At 53.4% G+C, this 20610-nt stretch overlaps 5 protein-coding genes across 5 annotated transcripts; 2 read left to right on the top strand and 3 right to left on the bottom strand.

The window, feature by feature from the left end:
- Positions 1-942: 942 nt before the first annotated feature.
- QC761_108960 (uncharacterized protein) lies at positions 943-7918 on the bottom strand (the record flags this gene model as incomplete). Its single annotated transcript, XM_062874183.1, is given in 7 exon segments — positions 943-1229; positions 1242-1303; positions 1359-1819; positions 1887-2449; positions 2518-3696; positions 3762-3806; positions 3861-7918. 7 exon segments carry the CDS (start codon positions 3967-3969, stop codon positions 943-945), a joined length of 2706 nt encoding a protein of 901 aa, XP_062737294.1. The 5' UTR covers positions 3970-7918.
- QC761_108970 (uncharacterized protein) lies at positions 7545-10374 on the top strand. Its single transcript, XM_062874184.1, has 2 exons — positions 7545-8490; positions 8656-10374. Exons 1-2 carry the CDS (start codon positions 8274-8276, stop codon positions 9027-9029), a joined length of 591 nt encoding a protein of 196 aa, XP_062737295.1. The 5' UTR covers positions 7545-8273; the 3' UTR covers positions 9030-10374.
- A 1930-nt stretch (positions 10375-12304) lies between these two features.
- On the bottom strand, positions 12305-16492 carry QC761_108980 (uncharacterized protein). Its single transcript, XM_062874185.1, has 4 exons — positions 16245-16492; positions 13767-16098; positions 13504-13591; positions 12305-13017 (listed from the first exon to the last, which is right to left on the bottom strand). The coding sequence occupies exons 1-4, from the start codon at positions 16280-16282 to the stop codon at positions 12452-12454; spliced, it is 3024 nt and encodes a 1007-aa protein (XP_062737296.1). The 5' UTR covers positions 16283-16492; the 3' UTR covers positions 12305-12451.
- An 88-nt stretch (positions 16493-16580) lies between these two features.
- On the top strand, positions 16581-19066 carry ERG10 (erg10, acetyl-CoA C-acetyltransferase). Its single transcript, XM_062874186.1, has 4 exons — positions 16581-17296; positions 17433-17482; positions 17564-17639; positions 17700-19066. The coding sequence occupies exons 1-4, from the start codon at positions 17232-17234 to the stop codon at positions 18706-18708; spliced, it is 1200 nt and encodes a 399-aa protein (XP_062737297.1). The 5' UTR covers positions 16581-17231; the 3' UTR covers positions 18709-19066.
- QC761_109000 (uncharacterized protein) lies at positions 17334-20463 on the bottom strand. The gene is made up of 3 exons (XM_062874187.1): positions 19962-20463; positions 19377-19899; positions 17334-19315 (listed from the first exon to the last, which is right to left on the bottom strand). The coding sequence occupies exons 1-3, from the start codon at positions 20260-20262 to the stop codon at positions 19123-19125; spliced, it is 1017 nt and encodes a 338-aa protein (XP_062737298.1). The 5' UTR covers positions 20263-20463; the 3' UTR covers positions 17334-19122.
- Positions 20464-20610: the final 147 nt, after the last annotated feature.

The following is a 20610-nucleotide window of genomic DNA, read 5'->3' on the forward strand; positions in this document are numbered from 1 at the left end:
CCCGTGCGCCAAGCATCGGCATCAAACTTCCCATCCCATTGGCGCGACACCCATGACGCCAGAGCACGTGTACACTTCCCCAATCCCATTGGCCAATTCTCAACACCAACAACTTGTCATACACTTTCGGCGAGATGATTTAGGAAAGGCTGAAAATCAAATCAAAACGTCGGTATTGATACAAGGCTGATGATGATATCTTTCTCTGTCTCTCTCTGTGTGGATGTGTCTCTCTGCTGTGAACCACAAAAGTCCCCAAAAACACCCAAAAAAAACCCCAAAGGAATATGTACCAGTAGAAGCGAACGACACACACACACACACACACACACACACACACACACACACACACACACACACACACACAACCACAACCACAATAACCCATAACGTACACACATTTCCTTCCGTCCATCTCCCCAAACCAACGTGCCATACCAGCTAGCACTGTTTTCCATCCATCCATCCAAAAAAGACACGCTGATTTCCTCCCAGTTGAATAATTCGCACCACAGACGCTTCCCATCAAACCCCCCAACCAACCCCCTGATCCAATCCAACCAACCCTCATAATATACAACATTGCTTCGCTTCTTCCCTCGCATCATACATCCGATCGTTTTGCTTGTTCTTCAACTCCGAGATCTGTGTCATCCCTCCGATGTTGAATGTTTTTGTTGTTCCTGCCCCCCTTTCAACTTTCCAAAAAAAAAAAAAAACCAAAAGAACAAACGCCAACCATTGTTCATCTCTCTCAAAACATGCTCCTTATCCCAAAACAAACCCTTTAAACCCCAAGGTCCCAACCAAAACCAAACCAACCCTAGATGCTGATTTTAAGCCGGCTTTTTGTAACCCGAAAACAGAAGCTCCGCAAAGCATTCTCCAAACAAACAAATGAAAAGGTTAATGTGGTCACTTTCACTAGGCATTGTGAACCTCTCAGTGGTGTCGCTTGCTAACAGGCATATGCCCATCATAATCCCACCCTCGCTTCAGCCCACCCCCAGCCTCGTACACGCTCGCCACCGACTCCTGCCACATGGCCGGTGTGACAAAGTTCTGCACCGGGGCCGCGGCGGCCGAATACTGCGCTGCTGCCGCCGGCATAGGCTGCTGCTGCTGTGCAGCTGTCCTAAGCTGCGCCTGCACCGCGTGCATGTCGTGTATGCTCGCCGTGTCCGAGGCGCCGGATGAAGCGCTCATCGCACCACCACCACCACCACCACCACCACCACCACCACCCTGTCCCCCTGTTGGTGACGACTGGACTGGAGGGGTGCCGAACGAGGTGTTCCATTGGCTATGAAACAGTCAGTACAACTACCACTGGTGGTTCCCTCAGTTGTGTCACTTACTCAAAAATCCGCGACGGGTTCCACGCAGGCGGCGCCTCTGCCAAAGCCAACGACGACTGCGGCACGGCGGTCGGTGCCTGAGCGCCATGGCCGGAAGGCATCATTCCGAGCGACTGTACACCGGGGGAGGAGTCACTCTTGCTGTCCAGCGGGCCGACGGTGGAGATGGGTGTGATGGGGAGGCTGTAACTAACTTGCGAGTGTGGCACCTGCGTGTCCAAGAGCCTGGGCCCGGGCGGGCTGGGGTGCGAGTTGGAATGCGGGCTGCCGTACGGGAAGCTGGGCTTCAGCACGAACGGCTTCCGGACGTCCGCAGAAAAGGCCTCCCGCACCGAGTCGATCTGCCTCTGCATGTCCGGCATGGGCCACGAGCTCATGCACTTTTCCAGGATCCTCATGTGGCGCGTAAAGTACTCCCTGGCTTCCGAGTTCAGGTCTGGGTCTGGTGATGTCAAGGCAACCTGCACGTAGCAAGCTTGTCAGCAAAAAGAAGTTCAAAGCATTTGGCATATGAAAGGGTCGGCGTACGAGGTGTAGGACAATGCATGCGAGCACCGCGTAAATGGTAAAGTTGATGCCCCGCTGCATGCACAGCAGTCCGTTCAGTCCGTACGCGCCCATGACAGCCTCCTGCAGTCTGCACAGCATCTTGGCTGCGTTGTACGACACCAGCATGTGATGTTTCCATTGGCCCCCTGGCGTGGAAGGGGACAAGAAGGCGAGCTGAGGCCTGTTGAACAGGATAATCGACAAGTAGTAGTACGAATGGACGTTGCCGACAAAAGCTGAAGGCAGCCACGGCGGTGAGCCGTTGGCTGGATAAGTTATCGACATGTCTGCCGGTATCTCAGCCAACCAAGCATCGAGAGCCGGGCTGATCTGGACGAAATCGGGATCGAGGCCCCATTCCTTGACCTCCTTGCTCTTCTTCAACCGCCCGTACACCACCACCATGCGGCTGACGTTGCGAACCACTCTGGCGAGGTAGGTGAAGTTGCGCGAAACGTGGTACTCGGATTCATCTTGGTTGGGTAGCAGCCTCGGCACGTTGAAGTCCACCGTGTCCTCCTCGACCTGAAAATCGGTTCGCCCTACTCTACTCGTCAGCTTTCTATGCGCAGCACAAACCACAAGGTATCGCTCTGCCGTGTTGCCATACCCTGAGGAGAACCAATCATCATCTCCACCGTGAATAATGTCTGCCAAATTCTCGTCTTCAGGGCACACTCGGATGGGCTCGACCCACAAGACCTGCCGTGTCGGTGGTCTCCGTAATGCTCATCTAATCCCAAGTCCTTGCCCAACTGGACACACTGCTCGATGCTCATCCAAGAACGGTAATAGTAGCCTCGCTTCGGTGCCGATTCGCGGGCCTTCAGAAGAATCATGAGTGCCTGTAGCGTGCTGAGGCGAGGGATATCCATGAAAGAGTCGGCGTGGCGGGCGGCAAGCGCGAGCCACTGCTGCCCTTGGGCCGGTTCGTCTGCTAACCGGCCCGAGATGGCAAACATGGCTTCCAAAAGAAGGGGCGATATCGATTCCCTGTTGTCGTGCCACTGTTGATAGAAGTGGGCTTTATCCAAAACGGGCACATAAGGATGGGCATTCGTAAAGTACAGGTCCAGGTACTGAAGGACGGTGTCGTCGTCGGGCATAAGCTCTGGCGGAATTCGAATTTTGGATCCTCCCAAACCAGCTGTGAGTGGTGGCAACAAACTCTTGTATTCGTCGCCCTCCTCCACGACGGGATCTTCTTCCCTCATCGATTGCATCTTGCTGTTTAGATAGGGCGCTGTCCCTGCCTCGTTAACCTTCAAGGACCCTAACAGGTCGGCCAAGTCTTGTTGTGCATATTCTGACTGGTAGGTGTCCGCGGGAGATGCTGGATGTGATGGCTGTTGCATCGGCGGTGTTGGAAATGCGGCCTGGGCGCCATACTGGTGATCCACAACATTGACAGCACTGACGGCGTGATGCACAGGTTGATATTGTAGATTGTGAGGGACTGTCTGAGAATCGGAATACTGGACCGCATGGTAAAGGGCTGATGTGTCCTGGTAGGATGTCTGCGGCGCATAGAGGTTAGGTTTTGGTGCATGTCCTAGGAGCTGTTGTTGATCTTGTAGTGGTAGTGGCTGTCGGAAGCCCTCATGCACATGCGAGGTCTCAAACTGGGATCGTGGTGGTTCGTAGACCTGAGGTTCAGACGACCCGTCGAAGCCGTTCGGACGAACACAGACAAGTTTCAGGCGTATGCATGCTGAGCAGGGCCAGGTGTTTGTGGTGGCAGCGTCACACTTGATCTTTCTCCTCCGGCATCCCTCGCAAGCTCTCATCACTGTATGCGCGAGTCAGTTTGATACATGGGGGGGCACTAGCGGGGGATGAGCGCTGATCCCATACCCTTCAACCGCTTGTGACGGTTATGTTCGTCCACAAAGACATAGTCTAGCTCAACGGTCAGATAACAGAACCAAAAAAAAAGGGGACGGGGGGGCGCACTCTTTTGCGTCTCTCGTGGTTGCTGCTGATAAGCCGGAGGCGCAAAGCTGAAGCTCCCCATCTGGGAGTTTTGAGGGAGCAGCCGGCGCACTGTAGGGTCGTTGGACATGGTGGTGGTGGTAGTGATGATGATGAACGGTGAGATGAAGCGTCTTGCGCAGACGTTCGCAGCTATGCGCTGATGATGGACGAGAGAAGGCGACTCCACATTCAAGTCATCCGATGATAGAGGGCAAAAAGCAATGCGCGCACAGCCGTGGTATCGGGTCGCTGGGTCGAGGTCGGCGGCCGGCGCAGGGTTGGCGTGTGCGTCTCCAGTGAGCAGTGGGCAGTGAGCAGTGGTCCAATGTCGAGGCGGCAAAGGAGGGGGAGGCGAGATCTCTCTTCTCGACCACAGCACAGCAGCGGCAACAAGTTCAAGCAGTAGGCAGACAGACGTAGTGGTAGTAGCAGGAGTGAAAGCGTGTGTGTGTGAGTGGACGTCGAGGGGATTTTAGCCAAACGCGTGTACAGAGTGATTGTCCTGATGCCCTGGTCGGCGAAGACGAGCTAGTAATAAGGGTGGTCCCAGGACCTCCTGGACGTCGAGCGAAGGGGTAACCCTGCCCAAAGGACCCGGCACGCCTGTCTTGATCAGGACCTCCACAGCACACCTGCAGGTGCACGAATCTGACAAGCTCGCTATGGGGAATTTCCCTCAGCGTGAGAGGGCCCCCAGGAACTGAGAGAGATACTGTAGGGTATGTATGTAATCGAAAGCGAGCTGCTGGTGCTGTCGCTGTGTAAGCGGAGAGTTGGCAAGAGCCAGTTCAGACTTTGCGCAGCGAGTACGAAACAGTGCGGCGCAGACAAGTGTCCCCCTCACAGACCAGCAGTGTCTCTGATAATGATGCTTGTGATATTGGCATGAACAAGGCCGGCCGTTCAGAAAATGCCAAAAAATGCGGTTCATTTCCAGAGAAGCTAGTGTAGGTGTATCTAGCTAGCTGTGCTAATTCAAGAGTGGCCAACCTCACAGGCAACACACTCCAAGGCAGGAGGACGGGAGGAGGAGGGGTAGAGTGAAGACATCAGGGGCGTTGGGATAAAGAACAGCCCGCGTCTCCAGGTCTCCCCCCGAGTGTGGATGGCAAACCCGGGGACCGCAGGGTTTCCCATCTTTTTCCAGGTTGACCGCACGAGCCACCCCCAAGCCAGGGTCTCGGAATCTCCAGTGGAAGGCCGCTGTGTGTGAATCGAGCATTGCTTGTCCACTTGTCGTCCATCGTCCCTAAATTGCTGGATATCCACCCACTAACACCAAATCGTTGCTTTGCATATCACGGCAGTTCGCGCACGTCAACCACCTCTTTTTTTCCCTCGGTCGATGATGGGAACAGTCTTTCTGTACTGACATCATGTCTTGCTGAGAGCATGCTCTCGTAATTTTCGGACTTAGGAGATATTGCCCCTCTATCTTCGTGCCACGTTCCCAAGTCGTTTCTCGTTCCTCGTTTAGGTTTTCGTTTTCCCGTCCTTGGTTTCCCCATGGCCACACCGTATTTGCTGGCTTCCTCGATGGCCCCGCGCCGATCCCCATGGTCCGGCGCCCGTGGTGGACAAGCGGTACCTTAACAAGCAGGATTCCACCATGCTTGGCTTGGGAAGGACAAGAAAACGCACCGCAACGCGACAATCCTGCTGAGCTACGCAGTATTACACGACAGGTGCCGTCGCCAGGGACAGTGAGTGGCATGGCATGGTATGGCGAGGCTGGGCGACGTAAGCGGGGTGGCAGCCGCAGCACACTCGCATGCAATGTGCGATTGCAGCGCAGTCAGCCCGGTAACGTGGGGAGCCCTTTACCGTGCCGCCTGCCCCTGGCGGGAACGGGTAAGCCCCAGGCTAACGACACATCATTCATGCGATATAAAGTACAACCAGTTTCTAGGAAAACCACGGCTTTTCCGTTGTTTAATGAGTAAGTTGCCTTTTCAGCGTGTCCAATGGCTGAATTAATGAGCTCGTATGTTCATGGCAACAGTGCCACAGCAATACCGCAGACTACCCTACACCGAGGCCCGCCGAGGGCGTGCCTCTGACGCCTGGTGCTGCAAGCCAGTCTCTGGGCGCTGCGTGACTGACAGTTGCGGACAGGAGGAAACAGGCTAGCGAGAACCGAGCAGCCGTCATCCAATCTTGACAAATGAGAGTTGCAGCGCCCTCTTGTCACGACGTATCCCCAAAAGCACCGCGATACCGCCAGAAAACAGTCTCACGGACACTTCCGGGCGGAGACGGGTATTCCTCGTGGGCCGTCAGGGTAGTCCTTCCGTGACTCTGGGCGAGCCTGGTGACCCCTGAAGCGCGTGGTGTCTGGGTGCTGAAACACATCGCGAACCTTTCTTCAAACATCACAACACATGTCAGGGGAAGCCATGGGGGAAGCGGTGAGCTCCACTGACACGCCCTCATCAGCACTCTGCGCCAGCAGCGTCTCTCTTCCCCTCACACAAATCTTGCGCAAGAAAAGACGGCAATGGCCGTGACGTGAGGTGGTTGTCTGGGAGTTGGGCCCGCGAGACTATCCGAACCCAGTGGCTGGGCATCGCAAGCCCTTGCCCGTCACCGTTTTCGATGGAGATGCCCAGCATGCGGATATACTGCGGGAGAATTAAACCTCCTTCTCTTTCGAGCCCGAAAAACACGTGCAGATGTGCACACGCACGATATCGACCTGCCTCCTTCTGAAGCCTTTCATCATTCCGTCAAGGCGGACCCTGGTCAAGGAACCTGTCAGTTGATCGTCTTTGACAAATGATGGATGCAAGTCGGTCCTCATTTTCTGTAGATCGATCTTACCAAGATAGCGTACCACGATGTTGCCTTGCTATTGTTGATGAGTCTACTGTGGTCCAATGGCTAGTGTATTCGTGCAGCACGCTCCGTAACCCAAGAATCAACATGGATCGTTTCGGTGTGTGGTCTCGCCCATCCCATGTCTTATCACATGCTCATGTTCTAGACGCGAGGGGGTGGGGCGGTGACAACGCTCTCCAGATCGAGAGCATGCCGAGGGACGGAGGATGGCAGAGATGATGGCTTTCCTCTTTCGATGTCATGAGAATTGCCGGTTGTTCATTCTTGCGTTCTTGAACACTCTTTAGTGGCTGTGTGGTTATCGTTATCACAAATATCTGGGGAAGGCAGTCGGTAGGGCAGGGTGTACGGTACCGAGCAAAGCCGCTACAGTACAACGGGCTCCAAGTTTCTTCGATCTTGACCATTGATTACGTTGCAAGCAACCCTCCCCCCCACAGGATGGCCCATGTACCCACAGACTGTGCTCCGTTTATGAAACGGCCATCGAGTACATAAACGGTTAACGTAGGGCCCATCAATCAGTCAAAGAGCTCGCAAGCATGGTCTCTTCTTGGGCATGCTTGAGAATCATCGTCTGGCCCGACTGGATGTTCCACTCCCCCGAGCCTCATGGGACCTGCTGCAAAGAGAATCCATAGAGGGAGCCCCCAAGAGACGTCGGGGCAAGATGTGATGGCTAATCCAGTCTGGAGTAGCTTCGGCAGCTCCCAGGCACAGACGGCGGACGGCAGGCGATGTTGAATTTAAGGTTGGAGATCACGGATCCCAAGGCATTTCTTTTGCTCCCATCATGGCATCTCCCAGGCCCGTTGTAGAAGGAACTCCGGCGAGGCTGCGTCATTTCCGTAGGTACCGGCTTGGGACGCGGGGATGGCTTCTGCTAGGTGGCCGGCGACGGGAGCCATGCCACAGGGGGCCAAGAACAACGTTTTTTTTGCGGGCATCCTTCTTGAATGCTTCCACGCAGGGGTCGTCACGGAAGGCCCCGCACCAGCAGCCGTATTCGGGATTGCCATCTGAACATCTGCTGAACACACCCCACGACACCCCATGTCTGAGATGCATGAATATGCGATTTCGCTATGAGCCGCCGTGATCGTCGACATAATATGGCGATTGGGCCTTGGTGAAATGCATATGGCCGACCGGACATTCCGCAGTTACAGGAGGTGTCCAAGGAGATGGTTAGAAAATCATGTCATCGAGAGATTATAGAAGGCGGCATTCTCCGGCAACCAGCGGCTTGGATGCAGTCCCGAGCGGAAAAACGGTGCACCCGGCTCTTTCTTGATGGCTCGGTAGTTGGCCCCACCCTAACCTGGAACCTCCAGCGAACGCTAAGAGCAGGTCGTTGCCCCTCCTAAACCGGAGCATCCATCCATCGCCTGGAGTGCATGTCATCATTTCAAACAATTATCTACTTTGATAGAGCACACATCTCACTCAACAGTCACGGCACCTCAGATTCGTGGAAGCACACCAACCGAATCTCGGCACATTAACGCCCAAGCAGCAAGACCTCTACCTAGGCCACGAAACCCCGCCTTCAAAATGCGCGAAGTCGACAACGCCAACCCCTCCATCCTCAACGTCTCACAGCTTCCGAGCAGAAATCGGAAAGTGACTACACCGAGGCAGGGACCGGACTCCAAATGCGACAACATTGTCTATTCTAAGCGTCCATGGCTGTGTGGGTCATCCTCATCAGAGGATGAGGACCTCGAGGAGGAGTACGGCGAGGACCCTGTGGATGCCCAGGACATCTACGGTAAGCACCACACCCACCCCTCATTACTCAGTGCTTTTCGCATTGCATATACATCGTTGGCTAGTTTCGATTTCCTCTGTTTGGTTTGAATGCACATCAATGCCGCTTTGATGCTCAGTGTTTAAAATAGATCGTGTTGGCGATCAAGCAGCTGACGTTTCGCAGACCTTATTTCCCCAATATCAGACCCCGAACACCCTCATACTCTGGGGCAGCTCTCGGTGGTCCAACTACCTGACATCCACCTGACTCCTCCGCCGGCTGAGTGCCGAGGAGACAAACTGGTCACGGTCACTGTTGATCTGACACCTACCGTCAACCACTGCTCTCTTGCCACTGTCATCGGTTTGGCAGTGCGGTACCGGCTGGAGCAGACCCTGCCGCCCAACTACCGCTTTGATGTGAGAATGAAGGATGGCTCTCATGCCCAGGACGACCAAGTCAACAAGCAACTGGGTGACAAAGAGAGAGTCGCCGCAGCTCTGGAAAACGACACACTGAAAGGCATGCTCGACAAGATGCTCGAGACATGCGTGTAACTTGATGTGGACAATTCAAGGTCTCACACTTGCTGATGCGACTATATATTTTGTCGTGTTACGCCATCGACTTGCTACATAGCAGGCCATTCACCGAGGTCAACCTTCAGTCCAGCACAGGGGTGTCAGCACTGTCGGATTCAGACCCTGGATAGGCACACCCCTTCCCCGGTGCCTTGTTCGAAGCCCCTGTGCACGTCGCTTGCGATTGGCGGGACAATCTCGGGCTTGTGATGCTCCTCCCCTCCTCCGCCTAGAGCCCGCCCACTCGGGACAGTTCCAGGTTCTCTCCTGCGAGTCTTCTTGCGGCCCGTGGGGGAGCAAATTGATGAAGTTTGAACCAGGGGTCAGCCGGCGAACTGGCTTTTCGACATCGACACAGATCGCCTCTTCCCGTCTTTGATATATGCAATACACAATGTCTGGATGACGGATAATATTCTCTTCATCATGTTCAATGTGCCAAATATGCTCTGCTCTTTCAAAAAGCCATTGCAGTTGCACCAACAAGCCACGCCCAGCAAACCCCACACTGCGAATGAACTGCCCTCTCTAGAATCTCCATCCTTCAAGGGTTTGCTCGCCCAGTTAGAAGCGTCTTCTGGTCCGTGGAATCAACTCAGGTCCAGCCACATCTTGTCACGCAAGCCGCATCACGCCATGTACCTCAGACCCTTGTCCCTGAGGTTACTTGACTATTTTACCGACTTGGTAGACGCGTGTGCGTCAATATGTCTGTTTGCACTTCACTGGAGGGCAGCGGCGGCCAGAGTTACCTTGGGGGAGATTTCCCATGATCGGTTCCAAAGATTCCCACATCCCGAAGAAATGGTCCCCGAGATCCTAGTCTACCGGCGAACACCCTCCTTACAAGTGCTACCTATGTCCCACTTGTAGGAAACAACCCTCATTGTGAATGAGACAGTTGCCATTTCCTCAGAACAGGGCACCTCTTGACTTTAGGGCATCGGATGCACTGCTGTGTAGCAGGTGTTGACCTATTTACCTTCCCCTTACTCACACCGAAAGGATCATCTATGGTGGATGCATGCTGGCTGGGGTGTTATCAAGATTTATATTCGCTCCTATTTTCTTGATTTTAGTTATCAAACCATTGCAACGACATAACTGCCGCCAACTATTGCCGTTTGGTCTACTCATACCGGATATCATAACGCGTCTACATACACTCCTGCCATCACATGATTTTTGGCAAGGGAAGCAACTTACGTGACTAAGCGCTAGATGTTTCGAAGAGAATGTGGACAAGACGCCCCGGTTTCTTTTTTTTTTTTTTTCTCAAACATGCTCGGTTATTTTTCCTCCTCAAACGGTCCGGGTGGCAGGATTAACGGCCCGCCGTTGTGAGCCTTGGCTACAGAAGCGCTAGTTCCACGAAACTTATTACAAATTCTCCTATCACAAAGCACAAATGGGAAATTCCGCGCGCAATAAAGACGTGCGGTGGAGTTAGGGGGAGAGAGAGGCGGTCTGGATCGTGTCATTAAATCAACCCGGGGGAATTCTAGCAAGCAAGCTAACACTAGAGAACTAACTGACGTGTTCGGTACCAAGAAGAGTATCTTGTTCAGAATGGTAGCGAGGTGAATGTATATCATGTTCACCTGTTGGAAAAACCCAAGCATGTGAATATCCCATTTCACCTTATCATCATCATCAACAAAAAAGAAACAAGTTATCATCAGACGGACAGCTTGTCATCAGTCCGCAGCACATCCATGTCTCCCACGAAGGGCCCCATCTTGTCCACTATGTGCGTTGCAAGCGCCTAACAATGCAAAGGCACACCGTTTTCTGTCTTTTTGTTTTTTGCGAGATGGCCCCAATACAACGCTTAACAGTTGAGATATCCCGCAAAAAGGACTCCACAACAAACATAACAAAAATCCTGCATATGTAAGGTATCTACGCCGGGGGAAGAATGCAACAAGGGGCTCCTCCTTCGGTAGAGTTTATCCCTTCCAACCCAACCCCTTCAGTTCTTTACATACCCACCTACCTATCTGGGCGGCGTACATAATCGACACAAACGAGGACCCCTGGGAGAGGGAAAATGCTGCAGTACACATAGACCCTGGCTGCAGGTAGGGGAGGGAGGTTATATGCCAGCGGGGGATGATGATGAACCTGAGTCAAGAGAGGACAGACAGTGATAGTTTTCATGACGGGGGAAACATCATGGCGTCATATGGGGCTTGGGGTGCTCTGGAAGGGAGGGGATTCGTACCTTGAATGAGCAGTAGCTACGTGGGCGTAAAGGGCAGGTCACGAACAACATCAATCATCACACTCCACACTCACGAGTAGAAAGCGTATGTGCCTGACGGGATGCGATGGAAAACCTTCCTATGGCGTCATACTTCCCCTTCAACATTGACCAACTCTATCCGAGACAAAGCGAAAAACCGGGGAAGAAGCCTTTGGATGAGCATCCGAAGTTGGAAGGTGAGTAACACATCTACAGCGTGGGGGGTTCTAAAACGCAAAGAATTATTTGCACAGCATAAGATGGCAGTAGCAATCAGACAACAACACAGTGGGCAAGTTATGTCAAGAGTACCGACCTGACTGCAACTCCCCGGTGGTACATGGGAACAAAAACGGCAGTTGAAACTATCATACAACCCCCCCCTTCACATGTGTAAAACATGGGACATACAAAGCCATACGCCAGTTAAGTAAACACAAAAACCCCTCCCATGCATAAATTCTGGAATAGAAAGAGAAGCAGATATCCCCCGATAAAGGGCCTGATAATGCGAATTGATAACCCGATGTAGTGTGTCTTGTTTATAACAACACGAAACAAACAAGACAGACTCCTCGATGCTTAAGGTACCAAGAAGCCGTAGATAGCAATTCAATATCTGCACCACAGCAAAGAAACCAGAACCAAACCCGAATGCAGTAGTTATGAAAGCCTGCTTACAAACCTCTCCCCCGGGAACCCGGCAGCCATGTGCACAGAAGAAGATAAAGCAACAAAATAAATTAATTGCCCTCCCACTTTCGTGCCTTGCATAACCGCCCGGAGACACTCGCCACACACATCCACAACAACACATCGAACCTCCACTCTCCCATCAACCCCAAAGAAGATCTAGAACAATTCATAGGAGCAAAACCCCCGGAGAGGACCAACCTCCAACTACCGAGTTGTTTTAGTCGGATGCTCCGAGGCAGACCAGCTGTGAGAGTTGGTGCAACAACTGGCAGGCTTCAGACCTCGTAGAATCACCAGCAGAAATTCAAGTGATGATAACACTTCCTTCCCTCTGATTACTTTTCCCATTGTCAGGTCTCTATATACAGAGGTAGAACCACCCACAAAACACCGTAATACCTAACATAATACAACAATTCTAAACCTTGACCTAGACCAACCCTTCTCAAGGGGAATCTCAAGCCTCCCCCAAAGTCCCACTCCCCACCAAACTCTCATAAAACTCCCTCTCCAAAAACTTAGCCACACTCACATCCTCACTCAACCCCTTCCTCCTCCTAGTCTTGAGCACAAAATCCCTCGCCGTCGCCTGCGCGCTTGCCATCTGCAGCGGCCTCGTAACCTGCTCCTTGTCCAACGGATCCCCCGGCACCATATTCCACCGGTCAAACACCAAGCTCACCATCGCCTGCCCCGGCGTGTTGATCCTCAGATCCGTCTCAAATCCAAAACTATCAATCACCGGTATCAACCCATTGACCCTATAAAGCGGCGTGCCCGCGATGGGCCCATCCGACAAAACATGGCCCCTCCTCCTGGCCAAAATGTTGTACACCATCGACACCGAGTCCTGAGGTCCAGTCATCGAGACCGAGTAGAGCGGCTCCATCAGCCTGGGGGAGGCCATCAAAAAGGACGAGTAGCACGCCCTGCGGGCCGTGGGGATGATCTGGCCGCCGCCGCGGAAGATGGTTTCCTGCGCCAGGGCAACGTCGATGAGGCGGAACTTGGTGTTGCGAATTGCTGAGGAGATAACCAAATTAGCATGTGAAGGAAAGGGTTAGGGTCAATGACGGGAAACAAAGTATGAGGTTGCATGACTGTGCCATTGTCAAGCATGCAAGACTCCCAGCCCGGTGACCCCCCCCCCCTCCCCCTCCCCCTCCCCCACAGATTCCTTCACTCCATACCTGCCGTTGTCAACAACAGGCGAGGCAAAGCAAAGCAAGGAACACTCTGGGGAAGAAACTCTCCATGTCCTGCCAGGGAGGCGTCCATAACATGCATGCATGCATTTCCATCCCCTCCGTGAAATTCTGATTTGAGCAGGTGGTCAAACCAGGCAAAGCCACACCCCCTCATGCACGGCAACCGCCATGGGGTGGCCACCAGAAAAATGATAGGTACGCTTGTACCCTTCTGCCTGCACTGCAGGAACATATGCACAAGAAGACCGGAATGAAACAGAAAGGGTAGTAGTAACCATATCGAAAAGGATTTCAAACTCACGTTCTTCGCATAGTGGGCCTTCTCGGGTGGCCCAAGCAAAACCCTGACGAATCGACTCCTTCACCGTGGCTAATCGTTTCTTGTCGACCTGGAAAGAGAAAAAAAGATCTGTCAGTCTACTGCTGGGTGGTGCGGTAAAAGGGGGAGAAAAAGGCCCGATTTGGGCGATCCGGGGAAAAGCCTCGGCAAACTGGGGTGCCGGAGTGAATGACGCGGAGGAGGCGTGTTGCAATAATGACAGGAAAAAAAAAAGAAAAACTCACCTCTCCTGGCAATGTGTCGTCTTGGAGAATATTTGGACCCATCTCTTCCGGTCCAAAGGCCCAGATGCTTCTGGCCGCCAAAAGGTCCCAGTCATACTTGTCGACGAAGAATTTGGCCGTCTTTCGAGGCGGGTCCCGTATCCTCACGGCCCCTGACTCGATGTCCTTTGCGATGCCATCATCTAATGGCTCGGCCACCATGGTGATGGTGTTTTTCTTGTTTGGTGTGATGGCATAGCACTTAGTGGCTGACATGTCCTGTACCGTCTCGCAGAATCGGACGACGGGATCCGATACTCTGACCTCCATGTCGGCGTAGAGACGGCGCAAGTCGTGCAGCACACAATCCATGTAGAGTTCACCGGTTCCGAGAATGATGTGTTCGCCAGACTCCTCCACCTTCGTAGTCACCAAAGGATAGCTCTTGTTGATCTTTCGAATTCCGTCCAGCATCTTTGGCAGTTCCGATGGGTTGATGGGCTCCACCGCAACCTTCAGAACAGACTCGGTCAGGTGAGTGAGAGGCTTGAAGATGTAGGCGTCTTCGTCATCCTCGAACTGCTTGGCGACAATCGTACCCGTCTTCACGATCGAATTGTCAACGCCGCCCAGCAAGACCCAGTTCCCAGCAGGGACTCCATCGGTTGGGATATTGTATCGAGTTTCGGCAATGAAGACCTCGGCTACTCTGGCCACGACCATGTCTTCCTCGTCGTCGATCGAGTAGCCCTCGCCCAATACCCGAACCTCGGTCCCTGGCTGAGCAATACCGCTCATCACTCTCCCAAAAGCATTGAAGCTCTTAGCATCAGCCGTGTTGAACAGCTTTGTGACATAGATGACCAGAGGTCCGTTTTGATCGCAAGCCTTCATCGACTCGGCAACTTTTGTGTCGAGAGGACCGGTGTAGTAGCGCTCGAGCTTCTTCTGGGCCGCCTCGGCTGGAGAAGGAATGTGCTCGCAGACCATATCAACGAACCCGGTCGATGGCCCAAAGAACTGCTCGCAAACCAGCTTCAACAGAACCTTGGGATCGGTCTTGTACTGGGAAGGCTTGAGTTGGATGCCAAGCTTCGCAAGAGTACCCTTGAGATCCTCCGGGCTCTCACTAATAGTGTGAGAATAGATCTTGTAGATAGGCTCGAGAATGAAGTTGACAAAGGACCGCTTAGCACCTTCATCGACGGGTTTCCTTGTGAAGCTCCGTTTCCGTGGGTTGAAGTAAACATCACCCCATAACCGTTTAGCGAACTCCTCGATGTTGACGCCTCCGAAGCTGTCGGAGTACATCTTGGCGAACGACTTCAGGGTAAAGCACCAGCCCATCGAAGTGCATGCAAACAGCACATTGCCTCTCTCTGGACTGACCCTCTTCGACTCGCCCTTGCCGGGGATCGTGTTCTCGATAACAGTGTTGACCTCTTCGATGACGTGCTTGAGCTTGTAGTAGGCGTCGTTGGGTGGCAGCTTCAGTTCGAGAACCAGGCGATCCATCTTGTTGACGATCAACGTGATCGGGATATCCTCGAGAACGGCATGTTTGATGATCTGCTCTGTGTTGACCTGAACGCCCTCCACCACATCCACCACCAAGCAAACACCGTCCACCAGCCGAAACGCCGCGGCAACCTCATCGACGAAATCCACATGGCCGGGTGTGTCGATAATGTTGACGAGATGGGACTTGCCCTTGGTGTTGGGGAGAACCAAGCTCATGGGCGACGCCTTGATTGACAATCCTCTTTCCCGCTCGAGCACATGTACGTCGGTATATCTGAGTTGTTCGTCCCGCTTCTTCCCTGTCCTCTGTTCTAGCCTGTCGTTGATGTTGTGCGTCTCCAATACCAGCATATCCATAAACGCCGTCTTTCCGTGGTGCAGGTGTCCGGCCAGGGCGACATTTCGAATCTGTTCGGGATAGTTCATGAGATCGGTCATGAAACTGCGGTCGAAGAACACTGGTGGAAGGTCGGCCTCCTCGATGCTGAACTTCTTCTGCTCGACGGGGGCGATGATGGGCTGTGTTAGTGGTTGCGCATCCTCCTCCTGAACCATCGTCTCAACCCCCTCGCCATACACCTGGGCTGCCGTCGGATAGTACTGCTTGTCTTCATGGAGGATCACGGCGTTGGATGGACCATCATCTGTAGCCAATATCAGCTTCCTTCCCTCGGCGCCTCCAAGCGCAACAACAGGACGATGATGCTCACCGTCAATCTCCATCAATTCCTGGCCAGTGGCCTCTGGTGCCTCCTCAGGATAGTCATCGTAAGCGTAGTTGCCCGCATCCACGCCATGCTCGGATTCTTCTTCGGAAGCCTCGGCCTCGCCGCTGTGAGTGTAGAGTTAGCATGGATCGAGTTGTGCCAGGCAGGCAATCGCAAGAGGCTGCGACTGGGATTGATTAATGAAGATGTAAACAGGGGACGGGGGGAATCGCAGAAGAGAAATCGGGGGTGAAAGTGAGAACAAACGTACATGAAGTTTCCAAACTCGTCATAAAGATCGTCATCCATTTTTGCTGAGGGTATCGGGGAGTTGGGGTTGAATTGGCTGGATTGAGGCTCGTCGCGTCGTCGCGAGCCTTCTCGCAGCACCAAGTCTCCAAAAATTAATGGTTGGCAGCGCACGAGCCAACTGCGCAGGCCAAGTCCCGGCAGGCAACTGTTTTGGGACGCTACTGTGCGAGGGCAGTGCTGGCATCAATTCTCACTGTACAACTGTTCAACTTCCAACTCAGCACTTGAAAAAGAAAGAGATTTAAACAATATGCCCGAGATAAATTCAGCGATTAGAGTCTGGATACGATCAGGACAACTCCCAGGCTCAACCTCCTTCGTGATGGGGTTGAACTGGACGTTTATACTCTTATACATACATAACCCTGGTCTTGGCTTCACAATTCAGCATTGCCATCTACGTACGTACCGCCGTAGTTCAACTCACCACAGCTCCGCTGATCGGATCAGAATCTTTATCAGATCTTTTTGATCAAGAAAGACAGGGAGGTCCCTGGCAGATCATGGCATGGTACCGCCGGCCAATTGCAAGGGGCCAAGAACTTGTTGGAAACGAGCCTTTTTCATGCCACCTCTGCTGCTCTGGTGCTCTGCCACGAGAACAATGGTAAGTGATCAGCCAAAACAATGATTCCGTGGTGATCTTTGTTGGGCTCCAAGTCGAGGCGGTGGCGGCCCGCGTAGCTCTCTCGAACAAGTCTAAGTGCATGCGAGGCAAATCAACGGCTCAGGAACCGTTGCCCCGCGGGGAGTCTTTCACCAATTAAAATATGGTGGGGAGTGGGAAGGGGGTGGAAGGGGGGTCCAGTTAGGCGGTGTGATCCATCTCATCAGTTCGCTGGGGAATTTCATAAAACAAAGCTTCCTCCCTCTCCCATCACCGCCCCTCCTTTCTCGAAATTCTCCGAATTCTTCAGCTTTCCTAATCCCGAACACAGTCTTCAAGATGGCCGGCCTTCCTCCTGTTTACATTGTCAGCGCTGCGCGCACTCCCCTAGGGAGCTTCCTCGGGTGAGAGGACCCCTTTACGTGTACCCCACCATGAATCGGGGGGGGGGCAGAAACAAACATCTGCCCAACAAAGTCCCCGCAGGTTCAACGACTCGTTCGGATGATGGAGAGCTAACCTTTGCGTTCCTTGCTTTAGCTCTCTCTCGAGCCTCACTGCTATTCAGCTTGGTTCCCATGCCATCAAGTGTATGTAGACGTCAGACCACCGCAATGCCATGCATGCGCAACGAGCAAGGACCAGTTCGCTAATCCAGGGGTAAACAACAGCTGCGGTTGAGCGTGTGCCCGAGATCAAGCCTGAGGATGTGGAGGAGGTCTTCTTTGGCAATGTCCTCTCTGCCAAGTAGGTCATTGCTTACCCCTTCAAAAACAACAGAGAAACTGACAATGTCCTCCCAACCAGCCTCGGCCAAGCCCCAGCCCGCCAGTGCGCCATCGGCGGTGGCCTCTCCGAATCCGTCCCCTGCACAACCATCAACAAGGTCTGCGCCTCCGGACTGAAGGCCATCATTCTCGGTGCCCAGACCATCATCACCGGCAACGCCGACATCGTCGTCGCCGGCGGCACCGAGTCCATGTCCAACACCCCCCACTACCTCCCCAACCTACGCACCGGCACCAAGTACGGCGACGCCGGCCTCGTCGACGGCGTACAAAAGGACGGCCTCCGCGACGCCTACGGCAAGCAGGAGCTCATGGGCATGCAGGGCGAGCTCTGCAGCCAGGAACACAACCTCTCCCGCGAGGCCCAGGACGAGTACGCCATCAAGACGTACCAAAAGGCCCAGGCCGCCACCGAGGCCGGTCTCTTCACCGAGATCGCCCCCATCGAGGTCCCCGGCGGCCGAGGCAAGCCCGCCATCAAGATTGACCGTGACGAGGAGGTCAAGAACCTCAACATTGAGAAGCTCAAGACTGTTCGCCCGGTCTTTATTCCCAACGGCGGCACTGTCACCGCCGCCAACGCTGCTCCCATCAACGACGGCGCCGCCGCTGTTGTGCTTGTCTCTGAGCGCAAGCTCAAGGAGCTCGGCATCAAGCCCCTTGCCAAGATCCTTGGTTGGGGCGATGCCGCTCGCGACCCTGCCCGCTTCACCATTGCCCCTGCACTTGCTATCCCCAAGGCTATCAAGCATGCTGGCATTACTGCTGATGATGTCGACTACTATGAGATCAACGAGGCTTTCTCCGTTGTTGCCCTCGCCAACATCCAGCTTCTTGGTCTTGACGCCGAAAAGGTCAATGTCTTTGGTGGCTCCGTCGCTATCGGCCATCCTTTGGGCGCTTCTGGTGCTCGTATTGTCACCACTCTCACCTCGGTCCTGAGGGAGAAGAAGGGCAAGATTGGTGTTGCTGGTATCTGCAACGGTGGTGGTGGTGCTTCGGCTTTGGTTATTGAGAATCTGCAGTGAGTGATGAAACCTTGGCTTTGAAGAGAAAGTGTGAATGTCTTTATGGCTGGTTTGGGTCATTTGGCATAGGGAAAGGAAGGTGGTGTCACGGCGTTTAATAGCTCAAGCGGGGCTGCGAATACACAAAACACATTTAATAAGGGATATGATCTGATTGAAAATGGTTGTGTTTTTCCTTCGGGGGTTTAGATCGGTAGCTTCTTCTTCTTCTTCGTCGTCGTCGTCGTCGTCGTCGTCGTCCTCAGTTGAGCAGCCAATCGCTAGGTCTAGCCTTTAATTTTCTCTGCTCTTTAGCAGAGAGAGAAAGAGAGAGAGAGTCGAATAATACAAATCGTCGCTTCCAAACCATCTTACCACTTTCCAATCCCTAGTTGCTGTAACTCTTCGTATTATCTGTGAACTATTTCATCATGTCTACGTCGGCCTCCAAGACCGAACTGCCCCATCCTCACCCGCCGTGATAACCAACTGCTGCTCGTCATAAAAAACAAAACTCCTCACCAACTCCTGCCCGTGCGCCCCCGGCAGAGCTACCACGCTCTCCCTATCCAATCCCCACTGCCCGTTCCCTCCCTTGGCGAGATGAACGAGTTGAAACAGTTCTTGACTATATAGTTTTCCCACGTTAGCACACTCCCCATACCTACAGCCCCAAGGTAGGTACTTACTCCTGCGCCCCCACCCCAACAACCGCCCCATTATTACCCCCAAGTTTCGGGACCACATTCGCCAGATACTGACACCCCACCGCCTCTCGTATATCCCCCATATCCAAGACTGCCGCCCCCTTTTCAATGGTGCCGTCCGACATGTCGTAGATGGCGAACTTTTCGTCGTGGGAGGCGGCGTAGATTTCAGAGGACTGATTGAGGAAGCCGGCGTGGTGGACGGAGCCGTGGTTGAAGGTTGTGATGACGAGGTCGTCTTCGTCGGTGATGAGGGTGTCGCTTATCGAGAGGAGACCGTCGGTCGAGCCGGAGAGGAGGAGATTGGGGGTTGTTGGGTGGAAGGTGAGTTCGGTTATGTCGTCGGAGTGGATTTCGGTGTAGGTGATCTTGGGGGAGGACGGAAAAGAGCGGAGGTCCCAGAGGAGGATGGAGGCTTGGTGGTTGGCTAGTTCGGTGCCAGCGGCGAGGGTGTGGGTGGGGTTGGAACAGGCTAGGGAGAGGATGGGGATGGGGTCATTGTTGCCTTGTATATGGTTAGTGATATGTTTAGACGGGAGGAAGAAGGTGGGTGAGAGAGAGACTTACCTCGTATTTGCATGGCGGGTTTGATGGGATTTGTCCTGAAATCCCAGATGGAGACGGTACCATTCTCACCTGCGGTGCAGACTATCGACTCGGCGGGATCGTATACTTTGGCACAGGTGAGGTTCCCATGATCGGTTGTGATTTGCTTGAGAGGGCCGGCGTTGAGTCGTGTGGGGTCGAAGAGACTGAGGGTTTGGTCTGAAGCAATGGCTGCGAGGCCGGCAGCTATGGGGAGAATTTCCGAAACATAAGTGTCTGGTTTGGGGTATTTGTAGCCGTCCACGGCCGTGAGTTGGTACATTTTGAGGTTGAGCCTTGTATCCGGGGTGCCTGTGAGCAGTGTATGTAAGTGAGCGAGACCAGAAAAGAAATTTAGTCAGGTTGCAAAAGCTTGGGTGAGAGGTTGTGTGAGAGCCCAATTTTCGGTTTGCAGAACCTACAAGATGAAAATATGTATTCAATGACCTTATTCTAACACGATATTGTCAATCAAATCATAAAAAGTCAAATGAGAATTCAAATTGTGTGATATCTTTGAAGAAGTATACCTGCTGGGGAAAGTGACTTGCAGCAAATGAACCGGCTTGGCAGCTGGCGCCACCTGGGCCGTATCTTCAAGGGCAGCTTACATGGCCCGTCACAACGGGAG

This window comes from Podospora bellae-mahoneyi, assembly GCF_035222275.1.
Source record: "Podospora bellae-mahoneyi strain CBS 112042 chromosome 1 map unlocalized CBS112042p_1, whole genome shotgun sequence".
Classification (NCBI taxonomy): Eukaryota; Fungi; Ascomycota; class Sordariomycetes; order Sordariales; family Podosporaceae; genus Podospora; species Podospora bellae-mahoneyi.

Coding starts and splice junctions, on each gene's coding strand:
- QC761_108970 (XM_062874184.1), top strand. CDS start 8,274: ATGCGCGAAGTCGACAACGCCAACCCCTCCATCCTCAACGTCTCACAG. Junction 8,491..8,655: donor GGATGCCCAGGACATCTACG/GTAAGCACCACA, acceptor GACGTTTCGCAG/ACCTTATTTCCCCAATATCA.
- QC761_108980 (XM_062874185.1), bottom strand. CDS start 16,282: ATGGATGACGATCTTTATGACGAGTTTGGAAACTTCAT. Junction 16,099..16,244: donor GACGAGTTTGGAAACTTCAT/GTACGTTTGTTC, acceptor CTACACTCACAG/CGGCGAGGCCGAGGCTTCCG. Junction 13,018..13,503: donor AGGCCCACTATGCGAAGAAC/GTGAGTTTGAAA, acceptor TTATCTCCTCAG/CAATTCGCAACACCAAGTTC.
- ERG10 (XM_062874186.1), top strand. CDS start 17,232: ATGGCCGGCCTTCCTCCTGTTTACATTGTCAGCGCTGCGCGCACTCCC. Junction 17,297..17,432: donor CCCCTAGGGAGCTTCCTCGG/GTGAGAGGACCC, acceptor TCCTTGCTTTAG/CTCTCTCTCGAGCCTCACTG. Junction 17,483..17,563: donor TGGTTCCCATGCCATCAAGT/GTATGTAGACGT, acceptor GGTAAACAACAG/CTGCGGTTGAGCGTGTGCCC.
- QC761_109000 (XM_062874187.1), bottom strand. CDS start 20,262: ATGTACCAACTCACGGCCGTGGACGGCTACAAATACCCCAAACCAGAC. Junction 19,900..19,961: donor ACCCGCCATGCAAATACGAG/GTAAGTCTCTCT, acceptor ACCATATACAAG/GCAACAATGACCCCATCCCC. Junction 19,316..19,376: donor GTTGGGGTGGGGGCGCAGGA/GTAAGTACCTAC, acceptor AAAACTATATAG/TCAAGAACTGTTTCAACTCG.